The following is a 13,487-nucleotide window of genomic DNA, read 5'->3' on the forward strand; positions in this document are numbered from 1 at the left end:
GTTCTGTTTCTCATTGCACTGCACTGCACTGCACCCCTACAACATGGCATTAACACAACAATTCTCCAATCGACAGGGTTTCCTGGTCCTTGCTCTCTATCTAATCACAAGTTCGTGCGCCGCATTCATTTTGCCCAAAGTCCCAGATATCCCGACAGTTCCAGACATCCCCCCGACAATTCCAGAGAGCATCCCTCCGACAATCCCAGATATCAGGCCAGAGCCGGAAGAGCCAATAACACATGGTGGCTCTGACAGTCCGCCAGTTGATGTAGACGATCCATCATCCATACCCAACACGGGGTCTTCGGGCGCACCAGGTGGAACTGATCACACTCCGTTATTCGCGGATAAGGGTTAGTTACAACAGCTATTTTACTTCCACCTATTGGCTTTTCTAAACCCTTGAGCAGAGGCTCTAGAGAAATACTTTAAACTCTTCGACGGTGTCACCGACCTTTTAAACATCATTGAATCTGCAACCTCCACTACCGCCGCGACATTCACCCGTCCAGCTGGCATACCCACAGTGCCCGTCAACGCAGTGATAACGCCAGAACCCACAGCCGCAGACCCAACTCTGGGCTGCAGCATCTTCACAAGCTACATGTCCCTCTGCGCACCAACCACCTCGGCAATGGGCAGCAGCTCCGTCTTAGGCGTCCAAGCAACAGACCGCGCCTTCGCCTCCTGCGCCTGCTACTCATCCACATACTGGGTCCCCGACGCTCTCGACAGCGCCGCGCGCGCTTGCGCCGGCTATACCACTGCAACCGTTTCGGATAACCCTGTGGGAGGTCTAGCTGCGGCTGCGACGACTGCTTCGAGAATGGAAGGGTTCTGTCAGTCGATGGACAATGTGCGGCACTATGCCTCAGCGCAGTTTGGTGCGGTAACACCTACTGCATCTGCTAGCTCGAGCGTGAGTTCTTCGAGTAGTCATTCTAGCTCCAATGGAAATGGAGCTGGGGTGGTGCGGGTTAAACCTTTTGGGTTGGGAGTTTTTGCTGCTCTAGGTGTGTATATTCTATTAATTTAGATGTAAACTATTGGGGACAGAGAGAGAGACGAGCATGATGGATGCGTTTTCTAAATTAACGCGGATTACACATATTGTACGATAATGAATTGCACATAACACCTTAGTTCAGTATTTCCCGAACTTGCTTCTTGTTGATTATGAGAAAAGTGCTAGCCGAGCACAACAGCCACAATCATTGCTGTCTGTACTAAACAGATCGAATTCGGTCACAGATGGAGTAATATCCAGAGCACTACGCACTAGATAATCTATGCCATGTCTTGGATTCTCTCTAGGTATCCTTTGCGATAATGGAGTATATAGAGATAGGAGAAGCGAAGGTACTTGTTGCACATTTGGTGAGTGGCTTATAAGATGTCTGTTTAATAAATTGAATTGTTTTCGAAAAGATCTCCTCTCATTTGTCACACTACAGAAAGCTCACCAAGGATGTCGTTATTTCTGTTCGATCACCATACCCTTACTCATTATCCCTCACATCGATAACCGTTCTCTTGAACTTCCTAGCTGGAATTCTGCGGTTGAACAAGATATCGGTCTCCCTGTAGGAGCGGTGCTTAAGCTCCGGAAGGAAGAAGTAGGCCATGATCCAGCAGACGCAAGCGGTACCACCCCAAACGTAACCGCATTTGCCAGCAAGGTCCCACCCAGTGGTGTTGAGCATCTGTGAGGCGAGGTAGATCATGGGAATCTCCGCGACGTAGTAGCTGGCACGACCGACACCGGTGCTGAGAGCGCGAAGGCGGACGGAGGACGTCTCGGAAATGATGGTGTACGAGACTGGTCCGAGGGTACCGGCGAACACAAACGAGATTGTGACACCCAGACAAGCCTGGGCGTAGCTTGTCTCTTGGGTCCTGGGGATAGAGGAGACGATGCCAAGAATAAAGAGCAGAGCGACGTTGGTCGCTGTGCCATAGAGGTAGATGGTTCGGCGGCCGAACCAGCCTGTAAGAAACAAAGACAACCCGTTGGCAATAAATTGAAGACACGAGTTGATCAGGTTGAGCTGGAAAGAACGGTTGGTCGAGATTCCAGCCTCTGAAAGCGAAGTCAGTCATCATCTATACTTGGTGAAAGAAATCAGAGGGAGATGGGAACTACTCACGCTCAAAGAAGAAAGTCGCCTGGTTGCTAATCAGGTTACCGGCGAAATTCTGGGACGCGTACATCAAGCAGGTGATGATTGTGCGCCGCAAGTCGGTACCCTTGAGCAGGTCGAGGAGGGTCGGGGTACCTCCCATCTGGCGTTCGATCTCGACGGTTCGTTCCATCATGGCCAGTGACTGCTGAGCATGCTCTGGGGACTTGTTACCGAGGCGCTCAATAGAGCGAAGGGCCTCCTTTTTGCGTCCGCGACGGATGAGCCACCAGGGAGATTCGGGAGCGAGAAAGACGAGGATCAAGAGGGGGGTCTGCAGAGATAAGTGAGCTTCCTGTAGCTATAAGATCTGAACCGGAGAACCACTCACCGGGAAGATCCATTGTAGGGCAAGAGGCGCTTTCCAAGCCCATTCATCCTTTCGTTTTTGGTAGTGAAAAGTGGCGGCGGCGACAATTATTGAGCCGATAGACCAACTCATTTGCAGGGTAGCCGTGCAGGCACCTCGGAGGGCGATGGGAACAATCTCACTGGCATAGGCGGGGGAGTTGGCAATGAAGAATCCCCAGGGGACACCCTCCAACGCTTGTCCGACCACCAGGACTGTGAGTGAGTCGGCCTAGGCGGGCATTGTTAGGCGATAGGCTTTAAAAAAGTGGAGGCCCGGCTCGGTACTCACAAAGAATGAAATGAAAATGGTGGCGTTCATAAGAATGAGGGCCAAAATGGTCGTCCAGCGGTATCCAAGACGGTTGGTGACGGGTCCGGCCAAGAAGACACCGACAAAAGCACCGCATTGACCAGATTGGAAAAGAGCGCTCTGCCATTGGGTTGGGATAGTCCACCCGGATCCCTTCACGTGGACACCGAAATGCTTTTGAAAAGCCTGAAGCGCGACGAAGTTAGTGTTCAGAAACATGTCGAACGATTCCATGACCTAGCAGGTGTTGTTAGCGATGCTTCTGCGCGAAAGAGGACATTTTCCACAGTGGAGCAGGAAAGGATTCTAACTACTACTCACAATGGTGAAACACATGGTGAATGCCCAGAAGCAAGCCCAAGGGTGGGCCTTGACAGCCTGCCACAGGGTCATCTCATGCTCGCGGTTCTCGCCATCGAAGGCATCGTTCATGAGCTCCGGGTTGGCCAAGACCTCGTCCTGATAAGCCTCGACCTTCTCATATGTTTCCTTGAAGGGCACCATGGTTGAATTGCTCTGTCACCGTAACACATAACACCGCGGTGAGAATAGATCACAAATCCGCAAAGAAAAAAGAAAGAAGACAGAAAGAAAGAAAGAAAGGAAAGACGAAAGAAGAGAAAAGGGAATGGCGAGTCGAGGCCTTATAACATCGCTATCTCGCATTCGTGTGAACACAATTGCTTGACGTGTTCAGCCAGCTAACTGTACATTCTTTCTATCGGAATGAGAGATAGGGTCTAGACCGACCCTCGACCGCAGCCCGATTTTCGATGAGTATACTCTTTCTTCTGCTGCCGAGGAGAGCTTCTTGCCCAAGTTCGTGTACTATCAATATCTCAGTCTCAACTGTACCTGGAAACCTATCTGGACATGAAAAGCGTCGACCGATTGTCCCGACCACGGGAAGCTGGGCTGGCTCGAGCAGGATCATTTCGTTTTCCAACCCATTTCTTCGGTTACGTTATGGGGGCCTTTGGGACAAAAAATGTGCGTACCAACTCTGGTGCGTAAACCAAGTGATCCTTTCTGGCTCATCCCGGGTGTTGCGACTGAGTATGTCCCCTCGGAACCCACTCGTCACACCGCCCGGACCGGGGCTCTACCGCCTAAAAACCACTCACCAAGTCATGGTATAAGGCGGCCAAAGTAGCTGAAGTAAGGGTTAAGAAAATCAATTCGTTAGTTATAGAATTTGATGCGCATTTTATTAGTCAGAAACATAGGTTTTGGCAAGAAAGGTATGTTATAATGGCTTCCTGGCTATTCGTGGGCGGATATCTCGATAGGCAGAATATTATATAATATTTCGGTGTGGGACTAAGCAGTACCACTCAGGCTTCTCCAAACAGCAATTTCCATCTACTCATCATCGCGGATATCGACGACCGTCTGCTTCCATTTGCGAGCCTGGACACCACGCCGGAACAGAATGTCGATCTCACGGAAGGACCTGTGCTTCATCTCTGGAATCCATTGCCAAGCCATGACGGTACAGATAAAGGCAGTACCAGCCCAGACGTAGCCGCTCTTGCCGCCCAGGTCCCACTTATCAGTGTTGAGCATGTAGCTGGAAAGGAAGATGCAAGGAATATTGACCAAATAGTAGGCACCTCGTCCAACACCGGTTGTCAGTGGCCTGAGACGAACGGAAGATGTCTCGCCGATGATGACCCATGAGGCAGGGGCGGGTCCCAAGCAGAACAGGACGGAGACGATCAAGCCAAGTGATGCTTGCGCATTGCTAGCCGCGTTCAAGCTAGCCAGGCTATGCGTGGGAATCGAAGCCGCAATCCCGAGCAGGACTAAAAATCCACAGTTGATGAATTGACCATAGACATAGATGGTGCGTCGGCCGAGATATGTGGTGAGGATCCAAGAGAGCATGACCATGACCCACTGGAGGGCAGAAGTGACGAGACCAAGTGCAAATGCGGTGTTGTCTGCCATGCCGGCCTCTGAGCTGGTGTTAGTCTGCTGTGAGATTGCAGGAAATGGATGGACTCACGTTGGAAAAAGAAAACCGCTTGGTTAGCAATCAGGTTGCCCGTCAGATTCTGAGATGCGTACACACCGCACACAATCAATGTGCGGTAGAGATCGGTACCCTTCCACAGTTCAACGAGACTGGGCTTCTTCTCAGACTTCTCGAGTTCGATCGTGCGACGCATCATTGCGACTGCGTCAGCGGGATTATCAGTTGCACTCGCGCGTCCAAGGCGTTTGACAGCCTTCTCTGCCTCAGCCAGACGGCCCTTTCGTACGAGCCACCAGGGCGATTCAGGCGCAATGAAGAGTAGGATAGCGAGGGGAGTAGGAAACATCCACTGGAGTGCAATGGGAACTCTGGGATGACTGTTAGTACAGTGCTCCTCGATGGCATCTATGGGAGCGGACGAACCTGTACGCTGACGAGTCAAGCTTGGATTGGTAGTGGTAAGTGATACCGCCGACAATGATCGACCCAATCGCCCAGAACATCTGCAACATTTGCGTCGCTGGAGCTCTCAATCTCAATGGCACAATTTCGGCACAGTAGGCGGGTGCATTGGCGATGAAGATGCCCCACGGGATGCCTTCCAGGATCTGGGACGCGAAAAACATCCCGTTGCTGTTGCCGTAATAGAAGACGAGGATGAAGAGGTTCAAGCACATGAGACCGCCAATGGTTGCCCATCGATATCCGATCACACTGGTAATAGGACCTGCGAGGAATACACCGATGAGGGCACCGAGTGGCCCGCTGCACTGGAATGCTGACTGCCATGAAGCAACGATAAGGTACTCCCCTGTTTTTGGGCTCTTTACACCAAAATCCTTCTTGAATTGTGCGGTGGCGATGAACTGTCCCATTAAGAAAACACAGTACGACTCCATGATCTATCGCAACGTTAGAGAAATGATCTGCCTATCATGGGCAAGAGCTTACAATGGTGCATGACATCACGAATGCCCACCAGCTGGCAGCGGGATAGGCCTTGACAGCCTGGAGCACAGTCATATTATGTTCGACCTCCTCGGCATCGATGGCGCCCGTTCTGTCGTAGTCGACCTTCTCGTCGGCATCGTAAACAGGTCCGCGCGTGGAGGCAGGCTGCGCCTCCTCGACCTCCGACGCTGGGGTCTGCTTCTCTGTGATGTCGCTATTCATGTTGACGATTTCTGAGAGAAACGGGTGAATGAAAGAGAGGCAGGCGCGACTGGGGGTTTCAGATCTTTATACCTGCGACAACACGCTCGTGATGGTGATCCCGATCTTAGCTCGATTGAGCGAAGCTTGCTCCGGGCCTTGACCTCCTCAACCCCACATCTCCACTCATGAAGGTCATTTTTCCGGGCACTATGGTAGCAGCGTCGCTTGATTATGGTGGGCTCTTGTCAAGCGGAGTAATCTGATAGGTACTAGTCGGGAGGAAATGTACCGGTTCCTTTGCGGGGTCTGCTGATGTTGGCAATTTAGTGGTAGGGGGTGGTGGTGTGGGTCTAGATGTGGCGTTCCATTCGCCGGAGAATTCCCTGCTTTGGGTCGTAGGTGAGAGTCCGCCGCACCCAACGGATTAGATGATACCGAGTCATTCACAATAATCGCTCATCCATATTAGTGAAGCTTTGTACTTGAAGTCGCGATGTACTCTTCCCTAACGCATGGCATACACGACCGACGAAGCGATCCCAAGACTCCCTAGATCTAAGCTCTTGAGTGGTTTACGAGAATTATGGCGGTTAATTGGAACGATCCAATTCGCATTTAACAGAGCCATAGCCTGCGATCTCAGGAATGTGACATTCTATTAACCGAGGAGGCCAACCAGGGCCTTGCCAACGGTTAGTTGAACCTGGGATTTTCTTACAAATTACCCCATTGGACTGCGAACAGGGCTTGGGCCAGACAGGGCTAGCCCCCGGCGCACGAAGGAGTTGGCAACCCGGCGGCCTACCACAGAAAAGGAGTGGTGGTGTTCGGGCTAGATGGCCACGAGGTTCGGATGGCCTGTGCGGGTGGTCCTCCAGTGGGGTTCTGCCATTTCTGGGGTTGCGGGGGCCCCGGACTGGTTTAGTTAGTGCTTATTTGGCTACGGTGCCTCGCGTTCTGAGTCTCGCCGCTAACCATGGTTACCGGCGCTGCGAGGTGATGGTTGGTGGAATCGAGCATGTAACTAAGACCTAAGGCTTCGGTGATTGGTTCAGCAACATGAAGCCGTTTTAGTATCCGACGGAAGGATCGCGAGTATCTAATAATCAAATCGGCTTCTACGTATATACACCAAACCTACAGATCATCTAGCATCTAGAGACGACATCGTTAGATATGATCCGACCAGCAAAAAAAGGAAGCAACCGGCCATCTCTCGTGCTCGCGCCGTGGTTGGTGGAAATGCGCACGGTCTCGGCTAGGCCCGGTCATCACGTTTGTGGACTAGTGCCGACGCCTCAATCCCTGGAAGCCGGGGCTAGGGCACGGCGTGAAACGACACGGATCTCTCTCGGTTGGCATTGGCTATCCTGCGTGTCTCGGAGCGCAATGGCCCCTCGGCTAGAGTCCTCGTAGCCGAGTTTGAGGGCTGTTTGGGGTCGATAGTCCGACGGAGTGTCGGTGGTCGCTACGCCGGTGAGGGAGGACCGCGACGAAGACCGGGCGAAAGCAGAGTGATCAAGAAGTAAATCCTTAATTAAACAACAAATTAGGACCGGCTAATAGCTAAAACATTCGTGGTTCGGCCACAAAATACTGCCATAGGTCGTCGGCTCTCGGTTGCTTTCATGCTCGGACTGTTGAGTGCTGATGGGACTGGTTCTGCTTTGGAGAAGGGGCTAAGTTTGACCCGAAGGATCAAAATTTTTACCTAGAGTGCGAATCGGGCCACCAAGGAAAAAAACAAATATTTGCATACCAATTCCCAACCCCAACCATATTCACTGAATACTCGTATTGCACTGGCCCCCAGGTAGTGCTAGGTGGCTGGGTTCAATAAATGAGGACACCGGAGTGTCTACGGAGGAATCTCCAAACTACATACATCATTTTGGTCAAGCGAGGAGGTGCCGCTAACCTCTGGCCCGATGATGGAGATATTTTTCGTGATGCTAAGTATGGACATTCTGCATATAACACCGAAGTCGGACGAATCCCCTATAGACTAGATCGCTGAGCCGGATGCAACACATGCTCAGCTGGCCATTTTCGATAAACGCGAGGATGGCCCGTTAGAGTTCGTGGTCACTATTCGCAAAGACGTCGCTCCTTCGCCTCAAATATATCGCCAATAGCACCCTTTGAAACATCACCATACTAGTCGTTGGCGTAGACAATACATTGTTAAGGTTACTGGGAAATCGACTCTTGCGAAAAGTAATCACTTTTACGTATATTTGCCAATCGTACTTTGGTCCTATATGATATACATGATATTAAGCTGCAGAGCGATAAAATCACCTTGGCTTTCATCAACCGAGTGGGAAATGGAGACATCTCAAGGTGGAGCTATACCTGGAGCAGCTTCGAAAAGGATCTCCTCCCCCTCGTCAAAGTTCAATTGATCGGCTTTGCCGTAATTTTCTTCAAAGATCAGATGAAGACCATCAAGACTGACCTTTTTGCATGTGTCCATGAGGCAAGTCTAACTCATGGCATATTCTTTCCTGGTACAGTGATGTTGGAAGTTCTACCCCTATTAAAGAAGCGATGTAAAAAAAAAGCACACTGATATTGCTACGTTATCCTACAAAACACAAAAGTGAGCGGCGTTATGACCTGCTGTACACATCCAACACCCGCGATCCATCAACACTGCGAAGCCATAACTATGAAAGCAGTCCGTAGTACAAAAAATACCTGAATACAAATAAAGAAAGGGTCATCCGTAGAAAATGATGGAATGAAAGGGTAAAAAAGACATAACGACCACGAAGAACAAGCTACAGAAGAATCAGACTGGCGCCGAACAGCGTCGAGAGAGCCGTCACCAAACCCATAACCATGGAAGCCGTGCTCAGACCAATGGGCTTGACGGCCACAGCGGCAGCACTGGATGAAGCCCCGCCGGAAGAACCGCTAGAGGAACTATCTTCGGACACCGAGCCCGAGCCGGGAGCTGCAGTGCCGGTGGACTGGGTGCCTGCTTCCATGCTACCGCCGCCGCTAAATCCCTTGCCTTTTCCAGCTCCCTGCGTCAGGTACTTCTTGGCAGGTGCGGGCATGGCAGGGAGCGAATCGCCATCGACATCCCAGTTGGGAGAGTTCTTGGCTGGGCAGGGGTTAGCACCGCCGGTTGAGTTGTAGCCACCATTGCCCTTGGGGTTGGAGGTCTTGGAGAAGGCGATCTTGAGAGCGTCGTAGTCCGGAAGCTCCTTGACGTCGTTGCCGCTGATCTTGACCAGACCGTAGTTGCTCGATTCCTCGGAGTACTCATAGACCAATCCGCCAGAGTAGACGGAGGTCATCTCAGTGGAGTACAGGGCGCTGACTTCCTCGAACTTACGCTCGTTGGTGTTGCAGCCATACTCGGAGAGGAAGAGTGGAATTCCATATCCAGTGAAGTTCTTGACCTTCTGGTCCCAGCCTGAAATGGTGAACGAGGAAGGATCGCACCATGAGTAGTCGTTGAAAGCGAAAAAGTCGCTGCGCTCGTCGTCAGGGCCGCAGTTCATGTACTCGGCCATCTCCAGGCGGTTAGTGTCGACATCAGCCTATCTGGTGATTAGCACTGAATGGTCATCAAGGTTAAAAAGGACAAACCGCAGAGTATCCAACAGGCACATGGCGCAGTTTCCGCGCACGAAGGTAGGTACGAATATCCCTAGTTACCGCCTTGACGTAAGGAGCTGACTTGGAGGAAGGACCATCGTTGATGACCTCATTGCCAGAAAAGAAGGCCAGTGTGTTGTCGTACTTGGCGAACATCTCCACCGTGGCAAAGACGTACTGCAGGTAGACATCATTGTACGAAGTCTTGGGATCGGCACGGTTAATGGCGTACTTGGGTGTGTTGACATCGAGAACGAGGTAGATACCCGCCTCCGCGAGCGCGTTCATGCACTCATCGTGGTCCTGGGAATTGTCCACCGAATAAACACGGATGGTGTTCAAGCCCAAGTCCTTGAATTTCTGGATATCGCGCTTGCAGCCATCCGCGTCGGCGATGGGATCGGCCAACTTGGAGGAGCCGCCGGGCTGATAGTCCACACCACGGATGTAGAAACGGTCGTTGCCTTGGAAGAAGGCATTACCTTTGACGGTGATGGGCGTGACTGAGCCTCCCAGGACAGCAGAAGTGCCCATAAGGATGGCTGTGGCCACGGATGTGACGGTGGTCTTCATGACGGAGTGAGTGTGGTGAAGTGATTGAAAAGAATGGCGGGTCGTCAAGTCGGGGGTTGTCAAAAATGAAAGTGATGGGAGAAGCGAGAGAATGAGTGGGAAGTGAACGGCAGAAGAAGAAGAATGTAGGACGAGGAAGGAAGGAGAACGAAGGGATGAAGGGTGTGGTGTCGCACCTTCCTGGAGAATGTTCAGGTTGTGCGACTGCAAGGGAGGAAGGAGGTATACGCAGGTACAGAAGTATAGCATTACTTTTACTCGGTACAAGTTACCTACTCTGTCCTTCGTTTCTCCAGCTGATTCGTCCCATGAACCCAATCCAGCAGACCAATCGACCCATAATTCAAATTGAACTTCTCATGGTGCAAATCATGCATCTTGGCCTTGTTCCGGAAGAAATCATAGCCACTATGCACGGTGGCCGTTTCAACCAGCTCGAACGCCAAGAAGATCCAAAAGGTAACCAGATGGCTGCGGAGGAACTGCGGCGGAAGCGAGATGGGCAGCACGTTGGCGAAGATCTGCTCGATCGGATGCGCGAACTGCGCCGCCAGCGCGATTGGCGCCGTGAAGCGGTGATGTTGCTTGTGGATGCGCTTGTAGAAATAGGGGACGTGCAGCAGGCGGTGACTGTAGTAGAACATGGCCTCGCGCATGAGGAGACATAGAATGACATCGCGACATATCTCGGCGGGACCGGGGAGGGAGGACTCGATGCGATATGAGGAGCCGGAGCCGGTGCGGCGGGCGATGAAGAGGAGGCCGATATGGAGGACCGACGAGATGATTTGGTTCCGTGTCACGACCATGAAGCAGCGCGCGATCTCGCGGCGTGTGGGCTGTCTCGGGGCGGGCTGGATCTTGTGCCGCTGGGAAAAAGCGGGTGCGACGACATCCAGGCACAGATAGCAGATGGACGGGAGCCAGAAGGACAGTGCCTGGACCAGAAATGTGCCGAAGAACTCGATCTGCTGGGGCGAGTAGCTGGCCACGACATGGGCCCAGTGTTTCTGGATAATATCCATAGTTGAACAGATGTTGGGGTTATGTCTGGGGATTCGCGGTCCTTTTAAGTTGTGCCTCGGTTCCCGTAATCGATCGACGAAAACCATCGCGCCAATGAAGAAAAGGTGGATCTCGGCTGAGGTTAGTGCTGCTTCATGTGATGATGAAGGAAGTGAATAGATATAGATATAGATCAATGTTGATGTGAAGCGCTAAATGGCCTGAAAACAACCAGGGAAGGCACGCCTGCCATGCCCGAGCCAACATCTACAGCTTCCTTCTTTCTCTTTCCCTTCTCATCATCACCTCTTCTCTAGGCATCTCACATATCCACTGTCTCCAATTCGAAGTACGTACCGCCATGCATACACGACCATCACTAACATCCAACACAGATGCAAAAGTACATTGAATACATGCTCAGCCACCTCTTCTCCAGCGCCAAAGGCCGCGACGACAAGCTCTTCACTGCAGGACCCGCCTTCGCAGGGCACCCGAAGCCAACAATCGAGCTAGCCTGCCCAGAAGTAGGCCCGTCCGGGTCACAACTTCCCGTGGACAACTCAGCCGACGGCGCAGGACTCTTCCCGGGGTTGAGCTGGCCCGCGGGTTCGGACGAGATCAAGCAGTTCTTGCTCATCAGCGAGGACCCGGATGCACCGCTGCCCGATCCCATCATCCACGGCATCTACTACGGCATCGCGCCCAGCGTGACGGGCGTCAATTGGGAGGATCTCGAGCTGGCTGACCAAAGTGATGAGCCTTACTTCCTCAAGGGTGGGTTCAAGTATGGCAAGAACCGTGGTGGCAATGTCTACATCCCGCCTCAGCCGATGCGCGGCCATGGACCGCATCGGTATTTCTTTGAGCTCATTGCGCTCTCTCGGCTGATTGATGTTGCTGCGCTGAGTGCTGTACCAACTTCTGTGGAGATCCAGGGGGCTATTGATGGGGATGTGGTTGGCTGGGGCGAGTGGTGGGTGTGTATGAGCGCGACTGGGAGTGAGGATGGGATGGTGGTGTGTTGGACGTCGGTGATGGATGATGTAGGATGGACGAGACTCGGTGGTGTTGACTACTTTTGATTCCTTGTTTGCGTTAGAAATACCCCTTACCCGACTGATGATTCGTCGAGATGCAGGCTTTGTATATTGTTATTCGAATAGGAGCACATTCAATCTTCTCGGTTTGTTCGACTGTCGGCGTAGTCCAGGAAACGTATGGCTGGAAATTTCGGGGTCAGGTTCAGATGCCGGTTGGCCAGTCAGCGACTATATACATCTAGAACAGCATAGTCATTATTACAAGACTGACCCTCGTCTTAATATATGACAGCAGTCCAAACAATCCCCTTGACTATTACTTCCTCCCCTGCTTCTCCCCCTGGCTCCCCGAGGGTGAACAACAACCCGTGCTACACCTCTAGTACATGAACCAGCAAGCAACGTGACAGAAATTAATCAGGTCACGATCAAATCCCAGTTTGCAAGTCCCTATACCTAGGCAACCACTAGTGCTACCATCTCGCTTCCGGCCAGTTCGAAGACCGATTTTTAACGCGGCCATCCCACCCGATGTATCGATCTATATAAGGTGGGCTCATGGTACTGAGACATACATAATTAATACATAATTAATTGTTAGTCCCTGCGCCGTCATCACTGCTCCCGTTTCTGTGTCTGTTTCTATCAGCAGAACATTATTTGAACACAAGTTTAAATCTAAAGCCTTCAGTCAGGTCAAATTAGCAGAAATACATCAGCCAGGATAGTTGATTGTTAATTGTACGGAAGATGTTTCCGGGAAGAAAAATGGCAGGGCGTTTATCCACCTGGAGGTCGGAGCAACATATGACCTGCCAAGATAACACTCGCCCCTGCCCCTGGCGGGGAATGCTCCGGAACGACTAAAATAGTACGCCTCGCAATCATAGTGTAAACTCTCGGAGACGGCAGGGCCGCCAGCCACCTCTGCACGGTGGCGTCTAGCATGAACAATGCTGCAGGGTTCAAGATGGATCACATTGGATCCATAAGAGAGCATATTATTGCTATAGTTGTCACTACTCATACAGCTGCATATGTAATTTAATATCTACCTCTCCACTAATGGTAGCGAGGCGAAAAGTGAATACGTACAACCATTCGCTGACTTCGAACCCGAGCCGGCTCAACTCACACCATACCATACCCACATGCACATAGCCCCCTGGGCCCTGTAAATGGACAGAGCACACCGGTGCATGGACACCATCCAGCCGCAGTGCTGCTAAGACATTATTATTGATAATACGGAGGTTAGTATAACACCGCTGGGCCTA

At 51.7% G+C, this 13,487-nt stretch overlaps 6 protein-coding genes across 6 annotated transcripts; 2 read left to right on the plus strand and 4 right to left on the minus strand.

The window, feature by feature from the left end:
* Nucleotides 1-43: 43 nt before the first annotated feature.
* Nucleotides 44-984, plus strand: N7510_000775 (uncharacterized protein; the record flags this gene model as incomplete). The annotated part of the gene is made up of 3 exons (XM_056972704.1): nucleotides 44-356; nucleotides 414-922; nucleotides 949-984. 3 exons carry the CDS (start codon nucleotides 44-46, stop codon nucleotides 982-984), a joined length of 858 nt encoding a protein of 285 aa, XP_056837821.1.
* A 518-nt stretch (nucleotides 985-1,502) lies between these two features.
* N7510_000776 (maltose permease) lies at nucleotides 1,503-3,348 on the minus strand (the record flags this gene model as incomplete). The annotated part of the gene is made up of 5 exons (XM_056972705.1): nucleotides 1,503-2,083; nucleotides 2,151-2,340; nucleotides 2,515-2,763; nucleotides 2,824-3,030; nucleotides 3,166-3,348. 5 exons carry the CDS (start codon nucleotides 3,346-3,348, stop codon nucleotides 1,503-1,505), a joined length of 1,410 nt encoding a protein of 469 aa, XP_056837822.1.
* Nucleotides 3,349-4,206: 858 nt separating this feature from the next.
* Nucleotides 4,207-5,995, minus strand: N7510_000777 (uncharacterized protein; the record flags this gene model as incomplete). Its single annotated transcript, XM_056972706.1, has 4 exons — nucleotides 4,207-4,802; nucleotides 4,853-5,190; nucleotides 5,246-5,724; nucleotides 5,774-5,995. 4 exons carry the CDS (start codon nucleotides 5,993-5,995, stop codon nucleotides 4,207-4,209), a joined length of 1,635 nt encoding a protein of 544 aa, XP_056837823.1.
* A 2,765-nt stretch (nucleotides 5,996-8,760) lies between these two features.
* gel1 (1,3-beta-glucanosyltransferase gel1) lies at nucleotides 8,761-10,162 on the minus strand (the record flags this gene model as incomplete). The annotated part of the gene is made up of 2 exons (XM_056972707.1): nucleotides 8,761-9,531; nucleotides 9,581-10,162. The coding sequence occupies 2 exons, from the start codon at nucleotides 10,160-10,162 to the stop codon at nucleotides 8,761-8,763; spliced, it is 1,353 nt and encodes a 450-aa protein (XP_056837824.1).
* Nucleotides 10,163-10,434: 272 nt separating this feature from the next.
* On the minus strand, nucleotides 10,435-11,187 carry N7510_000779 (sterol desaturase family protein; the record flags this gene model as incomplete). The annotated part of the gene is made up of 1 exon (XM_056972708.1): nucleotides 10,435-11,187. One exon carries the CDS (start codon nucleotides 11,185-11,187, stop codon nucleotides 10,435-10,437), a length of 753 nt encoding a protein of 250 aa, XP_056837825.1.
* Nucleotides 11,188-11,583: 396 nt separating this feature from the next.
* Nucleotides 11,584-13,160, plus strand: N7510_000780 (YbhB/YbcL family Raf kinase inhibitor-like protein; the record flags this gene model as incomplete). Its single annotated transcript, XM_056972709.1, has 2 exons — nucleotides 11,584-12,169; nucleotides 13,123-13,160. 2 exons carry the CDS (start codon nucleotides 11,584-11,586, stop codon nucleotides 13,158-13,160), a joined length of 624 nt encoding a protein of 207 aa, XP_056837826.1.
* Between the last annotated feature and the right edge of the window lie 327 nt (nucleotides 13,161-13,487).

The sequence above is a fragment of the Penicillium lagena genome (assembly GCF_028827675.1).
Source record: "Penicillium lagena strain IBT 129212 chromosome Unknown utg000001l_segment0_segment0, whole genome shotgun sequence".
Lineage (NCBI taxonomy): Eukaryota > Fungi > Ascomycota > Eurotiomycetes > Eurotiales > Aspergillaceae > Penicillium > Penicillium lagena.